The 14,416-nt window shown below is 36.6% G+C and overlaps 1 protein-coding gene across 3 annotated transcripts in view; it reads right to left on the reverse strand.

Annotated features, from left to right (window-relative positions):
* CRYZL1 (crystallin zeta like 1) overlaps window positions 1-14,416 on the reverse strand; it is a 30,081-nt gene that overhangs the window by 15,142 nt on the left and 523 nt on the right. Inside the window, exons 1-6 of one of the 3 annotated variants that reach the window (XM_081952188.1) lie at window positions 14,277-14,415; window positions 13,196-13,264; window positions 7,366-7,443; window positions 5,560-5,632; window positions 2,575-2,619; window positions 1,518-1,586 (exon numbers count right to left, since the gene is read on the reverse strand). In XM_081952188.1, coding sequence (XP_081808314.1) covers window positions 1,518-1,586; window positions 2,575-2,619; window positions 5,560-5,632; window positions 7,366-7,443; window positions 13,196-13,258 — 328 coding nt within the window. In that variant the 5' untranslated portion in view covers window positions 13,259-13,264; window positions 14,277-14,415. Of the gene's footprint in view, window positions 1-1,517; window positions 1,587-2,574; window positions 2,620-5,559; window positions 5,633-7,365; window positions 7,444-13,195; window positions 13,265-14,276; window position 14,416 lie in introns of those variants that run through there. The other 2 variants (XM_081952190.1, XM_081952189.1) reach the window with 2 other exon arrangements.

Below are 14,416 nucleotides of genomic sequence, written 5' to 3' on the forward strand. Positions count from 1 at the left end.
CAATGGCACTGAAAAAAGTGACTTATGACCATTTTCCACACTTATGACAGTTGCAGCATCCCCATGGTCACAGGATCAAAATTCGGATGCTTGGCAATTAGCATATATTTATGTCAATTGCAGTTTCCCAGGATCATGTGATCACCTTTTGTGACCTTCTGACAAGCAAAGTCAATGGGGAACCGAGATCCAGTTAACAACTGTGACAAGAAAGGTCGCAAAATGAGATGAAACTGTCTTAATAACTGTCTTGCTTAGCATTGGAAATTCTGGCCTCAGTTGTGGTTGTAAGTCAAGGGCTACTTGTATATTAATTTAAACAAAACAACTGAAATGAAACATTCAAATTCCTATGCCTATGAAATCATTATCACACAAAAGTATTCAACATCCTCTCTTTTCCATTTGTTTCTCTATTAACAAATCTGATATATTGATTTTAGCTGATCAACTACCAGAGATTTTTTAGAATAATGTTGATTTGACAATGACGTCAAGATATGAACATTTGAAAAAAGTCAAAAGTAGTTGAGTAAATTGTTTTGTGGAATAACAAGTTGTATTATTATCGGTTAACTTGCTTTGAGTGCTAGGTTAGGCTTCAAATACATATGTTAAGAAACAATATACTTTAACATTGGAAATCTAGAAGTTACATTCAAAATTTAATATGAAATTTGACAGAAGATGTTCCAAACCAGTTTCAAAATTATAGAAATACAAGAGCAAACTGAAATCCAGATATTATACAAACCTATACATGCCATCTGATTATATGAGACTTCATATTTTCCTGTAAATTCTATATACTGTATTTACAGTATATGATTTACAATATGTACAACACTTACAAATCTCTAAATATAGCTCCAAAATGAAATGCAAACATTTCCCTATTTCAAAACAAACCCTTGTAATGTGGCACATTTTCCAACTGCAGAATAAATTTTACAATTGAAATTTTATGTGTTTTGCTTTGCAATGTGGAAGATTTACAAATATGTTTTTCTACAATATGCTAAAGCCACCACGGCTGAGTTCACTGTATACACCAGTTCATGTAATGGTAACCTTAATTCCAGACCCAACTCAATGTTCTATTTCCACCCGTTGTGATTGGGGGCGGAGGGGAAGATTTGGCTATTTCCTTCTTATTAGTTCGTAAATGCTTCCAAAAGAAATCAAGAACATCCTAGAATAACATATTTAAAAATGCAGCTTTCAAATCAAGCGTAAAGTGCTTGTTTTTACACTTTCAGGGTTAATCAGAAGGAAGAGTGAGTGAAGTAATAAGAGAAGTTTACCAGAAACAAATGAGTCAGCTTTTGTAGTTTCGATTTAAAGAGAATAATAACTAATACTACTAGTATTTAGAAAAAGTCAAATGATAATGTTTTGATATAAGATAACATTTTCATATTAAACAAAGTTTATTATTCACAAATTGAACAATTTTTCAATACTTTAGGCAGGTACATTTCAAAAACAGTAATGTATTACTATTTCTATCTACATACCTAAATAATGCTCATGAACCAGAATCTCTTCACACAATCCAGATTCTTCTGAATCCAATGGTAAAATTCCTATGAAAACAGGATTTCTTCCAGCTTAAGACAAGAGTACAATCAGTTGAACAACATCCAAGCACAATAATTGACCTGCAAACCTTTGAATTCCATGTAATGCACCTGAATGTGAATAGCCGAGAAATTTACTATAATTTGTCCCTGATGTAGGCATAAATAATCTGAATCAAAAATCCCCCCTTCCTTTGTTCTTTCTTGAATAATCATGTTGTGTAAAGTAACACATTAAAATAAATGTACAAAATAGATATATAGCTGGACCAACGTGAGGATATTTTGAAGAAAGTGTTGAAATTTAAACTGAATTATAATCTTAATAACTTATAACATAAAACTATGTATTGCTGGTATTTTGCACTGGATAAATTATGAAACGTGGTGAAATTTCAAATATTAGTTGGAATTGTAATCAGAGAACATATTTTTCATCTTTGGTGAACATATAAGAAAGCTAGAAAATTCTGGGATCAAATATGTATTTGTTTCAGAAGATTTTAAAAGTAAGTGTACAATTGAAACCAAAGATTTTTCTTTTTAGGTTTACAGATAGAAAGATATTATGGAATTTTGTTTTTATGTAAAAGGAGGGAGGAAGAGGTACAGGGAAGATAAGAGATGACCAATGTGATATATCATGCTGATAGCTGCTAAGGACAGAATCGCAGAGAGTGTCTTGGCCTACACTCTGGGTCCAAAACAAAACGTTTTATTTCATATGCATGCCTACTCAGATATAATGGCGTTGAGAAGTTCACTAAATATGATCTATTCAAGGAGGATTAGAAAAACCCTGTCAATATTTTCATTAAATATTAACCATCCAAAAGGATTAAAGTTTTTATAGAATAAATTATAGTTTTCAATGCCAACAAAGTTAAGCAATGGGCTATTTGAAAGTACATAAACAAGAAGGTCCAAAATAACAGTTTTTTTAAAATGGTAAATTTTTACAATTTAAGTGTTTTAGTTAATTAGATAAACTTACCTACTACCTCATCTTGAATCTTAAAAGAAGACACTTTATTTCCAACTGGAAAAAAGGAAATAAAGGAACAATAAAACACATAAAAGAACTATGGCACTTAAAATAACATTACTGTTAATAATAATTTATTATGAAGTCTTCTAATACAATATGTGATCCACAACTTGATAACTACCGTATTTTTCGGAGTATAAGACGCACCTTTTTTCCTCAAAAGAGGCTGAAAATCTGGGTGCGTCTTATACACCGAATACAGCATTTTTTGCCTCCTGAAGCCCTGCCCCTTCACCAAAATGGCTGTGCATACCCTTAGGGAGGCTTTCAGAGAGCTCCTGGGGGCTGGGGAGGGCAGAAATGAGCAAAGAATGGGCTGTTTCTCTCCCCCCAGCCCCCAGCAGCACTCTATAAGCCTCCATAAGGCTATGCATGCTCATTTTTGCCCCACCCCACCCCTCCAGGAGCACTCTGCAAGCCCCCGCAAGGCTATTCATGCCTTTTTTAGGGGGAAAAAGGGCCGTTTTGGGGAGGTTTGCAGAGTGCAAAAACTTGCACTTGAAACACCTAACTACTGTATTTCTTTCTCTCTCTATTTCTCTCTATCTCTCTACCTATCTACCTACCTACCTACCCACTCTCTCTCTCTCTCTCCCTACCTATCTACCTACTGTATTTCTCTCTCTCTCTTTCCCTTTATCTACCTACCTAACTACTCTCTCTCCCTACCTATCTACTGTATTTCTCTCTATATATATATCCCTTTACCTACCTACCTACACACTCTCTCTCCCTACCTACCTACTGTATTTCTCTCTCTCTCCCCCTTTATCTATCTACCTACCTACACTCTGTCTCTCTCCCCCTATGTACTATATTTCGCTCTCTCTTTTTCTCTCTCTACCCCTTTATCTACCTACTTATACACTCCCTCTTTCCCTACCTACCTACTGTATTTCTCTCTCTCCCTCCATCTACCTACCTACCTACCTACTCTCTCTCTCCCTACCTACTGTATTTCTCTCTCTATTTCTCCCGCTCTATCCCTTTATCTACCTACCTACATAACTACTCTCTCCCTCCCTCCCTCCCTCCCTATCTACTGTATTTCTCTCTGTCTCTTTCTCTCTCTATCCCTCTACCTACCTACGTACACACACTCTCTCCCTACCTACTCTCCCTACCTACTCTATTTCTCTCTCTCTCTATCTGTTTATCTACCTCCCTACCTACTGTATTTCTCTCTCTCTATTTCTCTCTCTCTATATCCCTTTATCTACCTACCTACCTACACACCCTCTTTCCCTACCTACCTACTGTATTTCTCTCTCTATTTCTCTCTCTCTCTCCCTTTATCTACCTACCTACCTACCTACCTAACTACTCTCTCTCTCTCCCTACCTACCTACTGTATTTCTCTCGCTCACACACACACTCTCTATCCCTTTATCTACCTACCTACCTACCTAACTACTCTCTCTCTCCCTACCTACTGTATTTCTCTCTCTTTCTCTCCCTGTCTATCCCTCTATCTACCTAACTACTTTTTTAAAAAAATTGCCTCTTCAAAACCTTGGTGCGTCTTATACTCCAGTGCGTCTTATACTCTGAAAAATACAGTTTTAAAAATTTCTGAGAAGGGCAAGAAAAAAAGTTTCTTTGAAATAGAATTTAATAGAAGACTGAAAAGGAAAGCAAGTCTGGACATTACATTCCCAAGAATAAAAACAAATACATGAAGGAGGAAAAAGACTATTAAATTTACATATCCATTTCATATATAGCCTCAAAACAATCACACTCACAGATCAATCAATAACATGCAAGCAATAAACAAAATAAATTCGCAGTTAATGAAGATAATGTATCTTAATGCAAGTTGGATGTTTCTGCATCCAACTTCATTTTCTAGGTGCACATGTGAACTAAGAAAATCTACTATACGAGCAGCAATTTACCACAGTTTTATGTTGTCTGGGACTGCTAAATCTACTTGAATACAGTTTTACAGATCTCCATAGATATCTACCAGAATACAGTACAGTAAAACATTACTATTGACTTGGTTTGCTAGTCAAAAGTCTGGTAGTCCTGTCCTACAGAATTAAGGAAAAGGAATAGTCAAATTAAAAAGAAACAAATGTCTTCTGAATCTCTATTATTCTCAGACAATTCAATGGTGCATTTATATAGACCAGTGTTTCTCAAACTTGGCGGCTTTAAGTCCTGTGGACTTCAACTCCCAGAATTCCCCAGCCAGCTATGCTATGCTGGCTGGGGGATTCTGGGAGTTGAAGTCCACAGGACTTAAAGTCGCCAAGTTTGAGAAACACTGATATAGACAAACTAGTTTGTAAATATAAAAAGAATTCGATAGTTGAGAATGGATTTAGTGAAAAACATCCCAGAAATTATTGGCCTGTACATTAAATAATAATTGGCACAAATGTTTTAAATTAAATTTCCTAACACCCTCACTCAACTTCATTAGGTGAACTTATCATGGCAAACTATCACATGGCTTCTTTAAATTTTGGCCTAATATGTGGTATAAACATGTTACTGTCATTTATAAAATAATGGCTTATGTATGCACAATTGTGGCAACTACTGTCTCCATTGCAGCATTAATGCAAACTTTTATACAGGACCAGTAAAAATGCATTTTAAGAGGCTCTTAAATAAAATGATCCTGCACTTTAATCCTGATAAGCCTTTAGCATTCACATTTGCTAAAAGTAAAATACCTCTTAGTTGGCATACCTTTTTTTATATATTAGGGGTGTGGTGGAGAATCTGTGGTCCTTTAAATATTGCAGAATTACAACTTCTAATAGCCGAGAAGTTGTAATTCAGTTGTAATTCTGGATTGTTGTAGGTTCTTAGAGAGTAATAGGATCTGTAAGAGGATTACTGAACCTAGGGTCTGGTATTTTAATATAGGAATACATCAATGTTTTATAGAAATAATATGCAAATTAGTATACTTACTTTCCAACACAACACCAGCAATTTCCCTTCCAACAGGTAGAACTTTCTTCTCTTTTTTTATTTCTGATAAAAACTAATTACAATAACACAATGTCTATTGTCAAGATTAATACATCTGCACAGAAAGTAATAAAATACTAATATGGATTCCTGCTACTAACAAAAATGAGACCCTGATTATTTGAAAAAAGAATAAAGGAGTCTACAGCTGCAATAAAATGCATTTTGTCCAGAAAGCAAATATTGAATGTGAAGAAATCCTTCTTAAGTTATGCACTGAACTTTAAGTCTAGCATTCTTGAAACTATAAACTTAGTATCAAAGTTTAGTTTTCATAATGATTACAATCCAGAACCAATTTAATTTTGGAAATTGTAAACACTTGAAAGTTTGACTAAAATAGCAATAGCACTTAGACATATACCACTTCACAGTGCTTTACAACCCTCTCTAAGCAGTTTAGAGAGTCAGCATATTGCCCCCAACAATCTGGGTCCTCGTTTTACCAACCATGGAAGGCTGAAAGGCTGAATCAACCTTGAGCCAGTCAGACTCAAACAGCCAAGCTGCTGGCAATCAGCAAAATTAGCCTGCAATACTGCATTCCAACCACTGTCCCACCATAAAAATATGTAATACATATACATTTTCAATTTTATCATGTTTAAAAGGAAGCTGCATAAGTTTAGAAGCAAGTACTTTATTTGTAATTATTTATAAGATTTCTATTCTCTATTTTAATTATTAAAATAAGTATCAAAGCATAAAATATCTAGCTTTTTATATGGAACATATACTTCTGAATGCATAATATTGTAAGTTGTAGCTCTACTTCTATGTACATACTGCCAATCGAACTAACGGGGCAAGATAATGTACCCAAAAGAGTGCTTAATTTATGTAAGGCAACACTCACATAAACCTGTATTAGTGCCAATGCAGGTGTAATGGTAATCACGTGAAAGTCTGAAGTAACATATATGTGGTAAGTGAATCAATTATCATGTGTACAATAGACCATTGCAAAGATCTTGCCTATTCACTATTATGACCAAGAAGCTTAATCATTTGAGCCTTAGGATACAATATTATTTTTCTTTCTTAATGTAACATTTTATATATTTGACAAAGTAAAAGGTTGCCTGAAGGACCGTTTTGTCTCAATTATATCAACTCATCTCATCCAGTCAGGCAGGAAGAACATGTTATGGACTCTGTGGTTAAAGAATTCTGACCGGAGGGGGTCTAGGAGAGTCTTTGTTGCTGTCACCCTTACCTTATGGAATATTTTGCCCCCTGATGTGAGGTTAGCCCCCACTCCTGTCACCTTCTGGAAGAGCATTCCAGACTCTCTCAACTGGCAGGGGAATCCAAGAACAATATAAAACCCCTGGGGATTGTTGATGGTTTGAAGGCACTATCTTTGACTTTTGTTATTTTTTGTAAGGATCTTATAATTATTATGGGTTTTTTTTTACTCGTAAACCACTGAGTCACTTAGAGAGTAAGATGGATAGCATAGAAATTTGATTAACAAGTAAATAAATTTAAAAACTCAAACCAATTTATCTACTAGGAAACAAAGTGAAGGATTAAAAGTAACTATATGCTTACAAATAATCTTATGTTTCAAGCTTTGTAGCGAGCTGAGTTTGCTATGAAATAATATGTCTAGAACTGGTTTGTGATTCATATATGAATTTATAAAATACAGATAAGATGATCAAGATATTGAACTTTCTTGCATACATTTGCATGAAAGTTTATTCACAGAATAAATTCATAATCATGAATATAGATAAATACCTTTTTATCAATCCAGCTAAGAGCACAGGCTTTAACTTGAACTTTCACATGGTGGTCACTCACAATAGGAAGGCTGTCCTAAGAGAAAGTGTAGGCACAATTTCTCATATATTTTTAGAAAGCAAATTCAATACAGAGAGTCCTTGACTTACGACAGTTCTTTTAGTGACCGTTCAAAGTTACAATAGCATTGGGGGAAAAAGACTGATGACCCTTTTTCACACTTACAATTGTTGCAGCATCCCCATGGTCACGCGATCAAAATTCAGACACTTGACAACTGACTCACATTTATGACACTTGCAGTGTCCTATGATCATGTGATCCCCTTTTGCAAACTTCTGACAAACAAAGACAACGGGGAAGCCAGATTCACTTAACAACTGTGTTACTAACTTAATCAGTGGTTCTCAACCTTCCCAATGCCGCCACCCTTTAATACAGTTCCTCGTGTTGTGGTGACCCCCAATTATAAAATTGGTGTCTCGGTTCCTAAGACCCTCGAAAATATGTGTTTTCTGATGGTCTTAGGCGACCCCTGTGAAAGGGTCGTTTGACCCCCAAAGGGGTCCCGACCCACAGGTTGAGAACCACTGAACTTAATGAATGTAATGACTCACTTAACAACTGTGGCAAGAAAAGTGGTAAAATGGGGCAAACTCACTTAACAAATGTTTCACTTAGCAATAAACTTTGGGCTCAAGACCATAAATTGTGGTCATAAGTCGAGGACTACCTGTAGCTTCACTAAGAAATAAATAACTGTCAAGAACATACAGTATTTCAGAGAAATAGCATTGGCACATTAGGACAATCAAGGTTACCCATTGAAACTTTCTTTGAAATTCTGACCCTATGCAGCTGAAACTTATACAGGTAGTCTTCAAGTTATGGCTGGTCATTTAATGACCGCCTGGAGTTATGATAGCCTTTGAAAGAGTGCTTTGTGGTCTGTAAAGCACTTTGCCACTTAAAATGACCCCCTCCAGTGCAAAGTGATTGCAGTCTGTGTGCTTGGCAATCAGTTTGCACTTACAACCAATGGTTAAGCACCCCATGATTAAGTTATCACCATTTACAAAGTCTTCTGCCAGATTCCCCAGAAAGTCAACGGGAAGTCAACAAGGAATATTGTAAGGTGCTGCTGTGGAGCTGAGATTTCCTCCAGCAGGCAGCTCTTTGAGGTGGGGGGGGGGGACTCCTCAAAGGACTACAGGAATGGAGCTCAATTCCCAAAGATCTGAGCTCCGTTACTGTAGCCCTTCGAATAAGTTTATTTCCATAAACAGAGAGGAGGGGAACTTCTCCGAAGGGCTATAGAAACAGAGGTCAGATCCTGAAGATCAAGGGTCCAATACTGCAGCCCTTTGAAGGACTTCTCCACACATGGAGAGAAGATGAACTCTTTCGGTGGGCTGCAGGAACGAATCTGGGATCTTCAGGATCTGTGCACCTCATTGGAGTTTGCCTGCTTTCCAGTGTGGAAGGGAACTGCTCCAGTCAGGAAAGAGGCAGGATGGAGAAACAGAGCTCAGATCCTGAACGTCCCAGCTGTGTTTCTGCAGTTTTGAAGCAATTCCCTTCCACAGACAGAGGGGAGCTGAAAGCTCTTTTGTCTGTTTGCTTAACAACTTGACAGATTGCTTAACAACTGCAACTGTAAATGCCAGAATTCTGGTCATTGAGCGAAGGAACCATTTCCCTCAATCATCAAGATTCCGGTCCCAATTGTAGTTGTTAAAGTTGAGGACTACCTGTACTGCTGAATAAATATTTAAAACACAGCATGTATTCCAAGCAGTGTTAGGAACAGCAATGAAAAGAGAAATGCAGTTACATTACATGCAAAGATTTGTAACAAATTCTAGCAGAATATTGTGTTTAAAAAGGCAACGGGGGAGGGGAGGAATATTAATTGGAGCAGAGAGGCAACGGCAAGCAGGGATGCTTAATCTATTCCAATCTGTCACTTTATTTTATTCTATAATCTGTAAAGCGCTTTTCTCCATGTAGGGAAAATACAACAGTGACAAGTAATTATAATTTTGGAACAACAAAATAGAGAATTGAACAACAGCAATGTTATAAAAACAAAGTGCAATAGAAAAATGAAACATCTCTCACTTTTATCCCTTCCATCTGCTTTCCCACATAATAATAATCAACTGTGGCACATATTTCCCAAAAACATTTAATCCTGTTCTAAGAAAAAGATGGTAAACTGCAAATCTAATGATATGCAGATATTTTATAAAACTGTACTATAAAACATCATAGGCAAAACAATTCCAAAATAAATAACAATATATGTAAAATCATTTTCATATAATTATTTGCCAACAATTCTTTCCACAACTGTCTTAGGACACCATTTGTAAAAGTGGCATTTTAATAAAACTGGCTGAAATGCAGTAGATTCAGCATAGTAACATCATTTATTCCCAATATAAGAGGGCTTGTATCATGTTGAAAGTTTATTTGATGAGTTTTGGAAATCGCTTCTTTGCTGTGCTCAGCAAAGATTTAAAATTATGCCAAAGATAAATGCATTGTGATTTCAATATTACTAAGCAATTCCTGCTAAAATGCAATGCTGACTTCCTTGAATTCATGTGGTTACACTGTTTCTTCACTATTTTAAATCATTTTTTTTTCTAAATGGAAAGTGACAAATTTTGCTGACAGATGTACTTCTTTTCCTGTGCTGTGAAGAACAAACTGCTGGACTGAGAGGTTTCTACTTTAAAAATACAAATTATTACATAACTTTAAGTGCACTAAGTCTAGGCTTGATTCTTAATGGCTAAACCATGGTTTGACTGCTTAAACTGTGCTACATGCTTTCATGTTTCTTCCTATCATAATATAGTTCTATTCCCTCTCCTGAGTTCCAACAATCCAATATGCCATTAAATCTGTATTAACTATAGTTTACATAAGGAGTTCCCAATCTTGGCAACTTTAAGACAGGTGGACTTCAACTCCCAGAATTCCTCAGCCCCAGCATGTATCTTAAAGTTGTCAAGACCGGGAAACCCAGGTTTACACAATTATACTCCACCAGAATATTTGGAAATCTGTTCCAAATTTTGATTCTCTGCCTGCTTCCTTTCAGGAAATAAAGGCCTTTTGACTGAAAATAGATTAAAATAAGTGTAACTTACATACACACAGATCACAGTTAACAATAACATGATATAATACATATAAAAAAAGGCCTGTGATCATGCTTAATCTATTTTGCTATTAAGAAAGCAAAATTCTACAACCTATAATTTAGCTTTTATTTAGCTACTGTGAGAGTTATTCTTGGATCTTTATTCACCAAATATACAATCTATATCTCCCTGAATATACAATTCTGTCCAAAGAGCATAAAGAGGTATTAGGAGCCAATTTTTAATAACTCAGACAAAATTACAATAGAGTAAAATACGAGTCTGTGATTTGATAGTTTTATCCTTTTAAGGGTAAAACATTTCTGCATTGATGATTTTTTGAAATTTAGAAAATAAATGAGAAAGCAAAGCTGATAGCAAGATATCAAATTTCAATAGCATAAAACCCCTATTAAATGTATTATTTATAGGTTGGCCAAAGTATGTTGAAAGATAAACAACATTTTATTCCAACCTAGTTGTCCTGTGTGTTAGAGCATACTATATTCAGTTTGTAATTCTGCATTGGGAATTTGTTGCCTGAGAAATAAGTAACATTTTCTTGTCCCAAACTCATCAGCAGCTCAGGTAAAAATTCCATTTTTTGTAATTTGTCCTCTATTTGTTGTTTCCATGAAGAAAAAAATGTCTTTCAGAATAGGATGCATCAGCTCTTGAGCTTGAAAATTAAAATTTGTTTTATATTTAAACACAAATAGTTAGGCACAATTGTTTCAATTGTAGGAGCTCTGCCTCTAAACATGAGCAATATTGTTTCATTTATCTTAGAAACAGTTTTTTCTGGTTTGTAATAATAATAATAATAATAATAATAATAATAATAATAATAATAATAATAATAATAATAATAATAATAATAAATTTTATTTGATTAGCCGCAACCCTCTCCCGAAGGACTCGGGGCGGCGTACAATCAAAAGGATAAAATACACATAGGACACACATACATACGAAAAAACAAGGACAATTACATTTGTGCATGAAGGAGAGTAGACTTGTAAGTGAAGGACAATAAACACAGCTAAAAACACAATTAAAACACAGTTTAAAATCCCCTTAAATAAAATTGCTAAATTAAAAAACCCTCAGGAGCGTAACGAAGTTATGGTTGAGCCAGGCCAGATATTTGAAAAAGGTGGGTCTTGAGCTTAACATGGAAGGAGCGGAGGTCTGTAGTGGTCCTAATATCCGGGGGGAGGTCATTCCACAGGGCTGGGCCCGCCACAGAGAAGGCTCTGCTCCTAGGCGCCGCCCCATGGCATTGTCTAGTGGACGGCACCTGGAGAAGTCCCTCTCTGTGCGAGCGAATAGGTCGTAGGGATGTGTGGGGCAGAATACGGTCCCGCAGGTAACTAGGTCCTGAGCCATGGAGCGCTTTAAAGATCGTAATCAAAACCTTGAAACGCACTCGATAGACCACAGGAAGCCAGTGCAGCTCGCGCAGGTGTGGTGTCACATGGGAGTACCTGGTGCTCCCCATAATCACCCGCGCGGCCGCATTCTGGACCAACTGTAGTCTCCGAGTGCATTTCAAGGGAAGCCCCATGTAGAGAGCGTTGCAGTAGTCCAGGCGAGACGTCACCAGCGCATGGGTGACTGTGCGTAGGGCGTCCCGGTCCAATAGGGGGCGCAATTGGCGCACCAGGCGAACCTGATGGAATGCCCCCCTGGCCACGGCTGTCACATGTTCATCCATGGACAGCCTGGCATCCAGGAGGACGCCCAAATTGCGCGCCCGCTCCACGGGGGCGAGTTGAATGCCCCCAATGGCCAGAGATGGAATTATCTGGTTGAACCGGGGAGCCGGAACCCACAGCCACTCCGTCTTGGAAGGGTTGAGCCTGAGTCGGTTGTCATCCATCCAGACCCGTACGGCTTCCACACACCGGGACATCACTTCGACGGCCTAGTTGATGCCTGGGTTTAGTTGGGTTTTGTCTGGGACTTGTGTAATGTCTTGGTTTCAAAAAGTTTAATTGCAACTGGTACAATTGCTTCTGAACTCTTCTGAACATCCAAAGCAACCTAGGCAGTGTAAGCCTGTCTCTTCTCCAAATACTGCAGTAATAAGCCCAGATTCTTAACAAATGGAACATTGCTGTATATTATGCTCCTCGAGGCTCAAAGTCCATTTTTTTTAACACAAATGCATGACCTTTATTTTCTTATAGTTAATCTGTAATAAGTGTTCCTTATAGAAATAGGTGCGTTCCCATATGGCCAACTGGTATCTGCAATAATATTGCAGTATTAAATGCATATAAAGCAGTATACTGTAAGTATACGTGTCTATATCCCAGTTTTGAGGAAATAACCTACCACCACACTGCTTAAAACTTGAATAATAACAGGTACAAAATGCATCCGTATTTATCCTTTTACTAGTTGATGTTGAATTGGAGAGGTGGCTGCTATGTATATCTCATTTTCAGGATAGTATTCTTATGAAGTGCATACAGTACGGTAACTCTCTATTGATTGGAGATGCCTTAAGATTATGACTTAGAATTACAATCAAATGGCTGCTTAAGATCAAACAGAGCAAAAAGACATGATTTAGGTGGCTAGATATACTGTTCAATTTAACCCTGGGAAAATAACAGTCCCTGATTGAATATTGAATAGATGGGTAAGATAGCAGTGTAACTCACCTTTTCCAGGAAGATGAACTCTCTTTCTTTTTCAGAATTCTGCTGCCAATATAAGCCTTTCATAGTGATCTTTAAAATTCAGAGAAGAAAATAAAGCATTGTTGCTATAAAACTCAGATGTTAGAAAATCTTCAGGTCAGATACAGTAGTCCTAAACAATTTCTATCTAAATATTTGGTAAGTTTTGGTAAATTTAAAGTTTTACCCCAAAAAAGTTTGTGGGTGTTAACCTACACATTACATATGAAGGTAAAAAGAGGTGGTATTTCTGTATTTTTTCCCATTCCAAAACTGATGCCAAATTGTTATGTGACATCGGTTAGGTTGAATAACATGCTCACAAGAACTATGTTACCTCATTGGACTCTAGTTTGTGATGCTATTTATTTTATTTATTAAATTTGTATAGCCGTCCCTCTTTCCAAAAGCAACTATTATAAAAATGCATTTGTGATTAGTTTATGATTCAATGTGCTGCACAATACATCCAACATGGTAAGTTTATGGTTGCCTGTTGTGCAAATCCAAGCAATTTGATTCATTCAGAAAACTATTAACTATGCATCAGTGTTATTCCTTTCAAAATGGTAATAATAAGCAACATAGCAATGGATCCAAAGTGCATTTTCTTTACAATTAGAAGAAAATTAGCAGTATTTTTCTTCCTAATTAATAGTATTTTGCTTTAGGTATCTGTAAAATCCGCTCAGCACTATAAAAACAGGATATCCCCTAACTCAAAAATAGGTTTGAATAAATTTATTTATTTACAGATTAATCCATTGTGTGTGCAACTTTTCATTGGGCCAATGAGAAAATATTTATGTGAGTTTATATTTGGGATTACTATACAAAACCACCATTCAGCGTCTGAATGTATACATTACTTTGGTGAATCAAAAGGTAACACCAAACCATGGTTTACAAATAATAAAACCTGAATTCACATAATATACCAGATCAAACCTAAACAATCATATTGTAAGCTAAGGGTAAATCATTTATGTTACAGCTTAGCGTAATATGTGAATTCTTATTAGCTGAAGATATTTTTTCCTCTAATTTTTGAGAAGGAACTCACGCCTTAACAGATTTGGCTTATCTGTGATTACGAGAGGGTTATGGGTTCAGCTGCACCGCAACATTCACCCCCTGCCGTTCACACGTCTAGCACCCCTCACCCACGCGAGAAAAAGAGTCCGCGACTACCTCGCCAAGCCC

This window comes from Natrix helvetica (genome assembly GCF_964273705.1).
Source record: "Natrix helvetica genome assembly, chromosome: 4".
NCBI lineage: Eukaryota > Metazoa > Chordata > Lepidosauria > Squamata > Natricidae > Natrix > Natrix helvetica.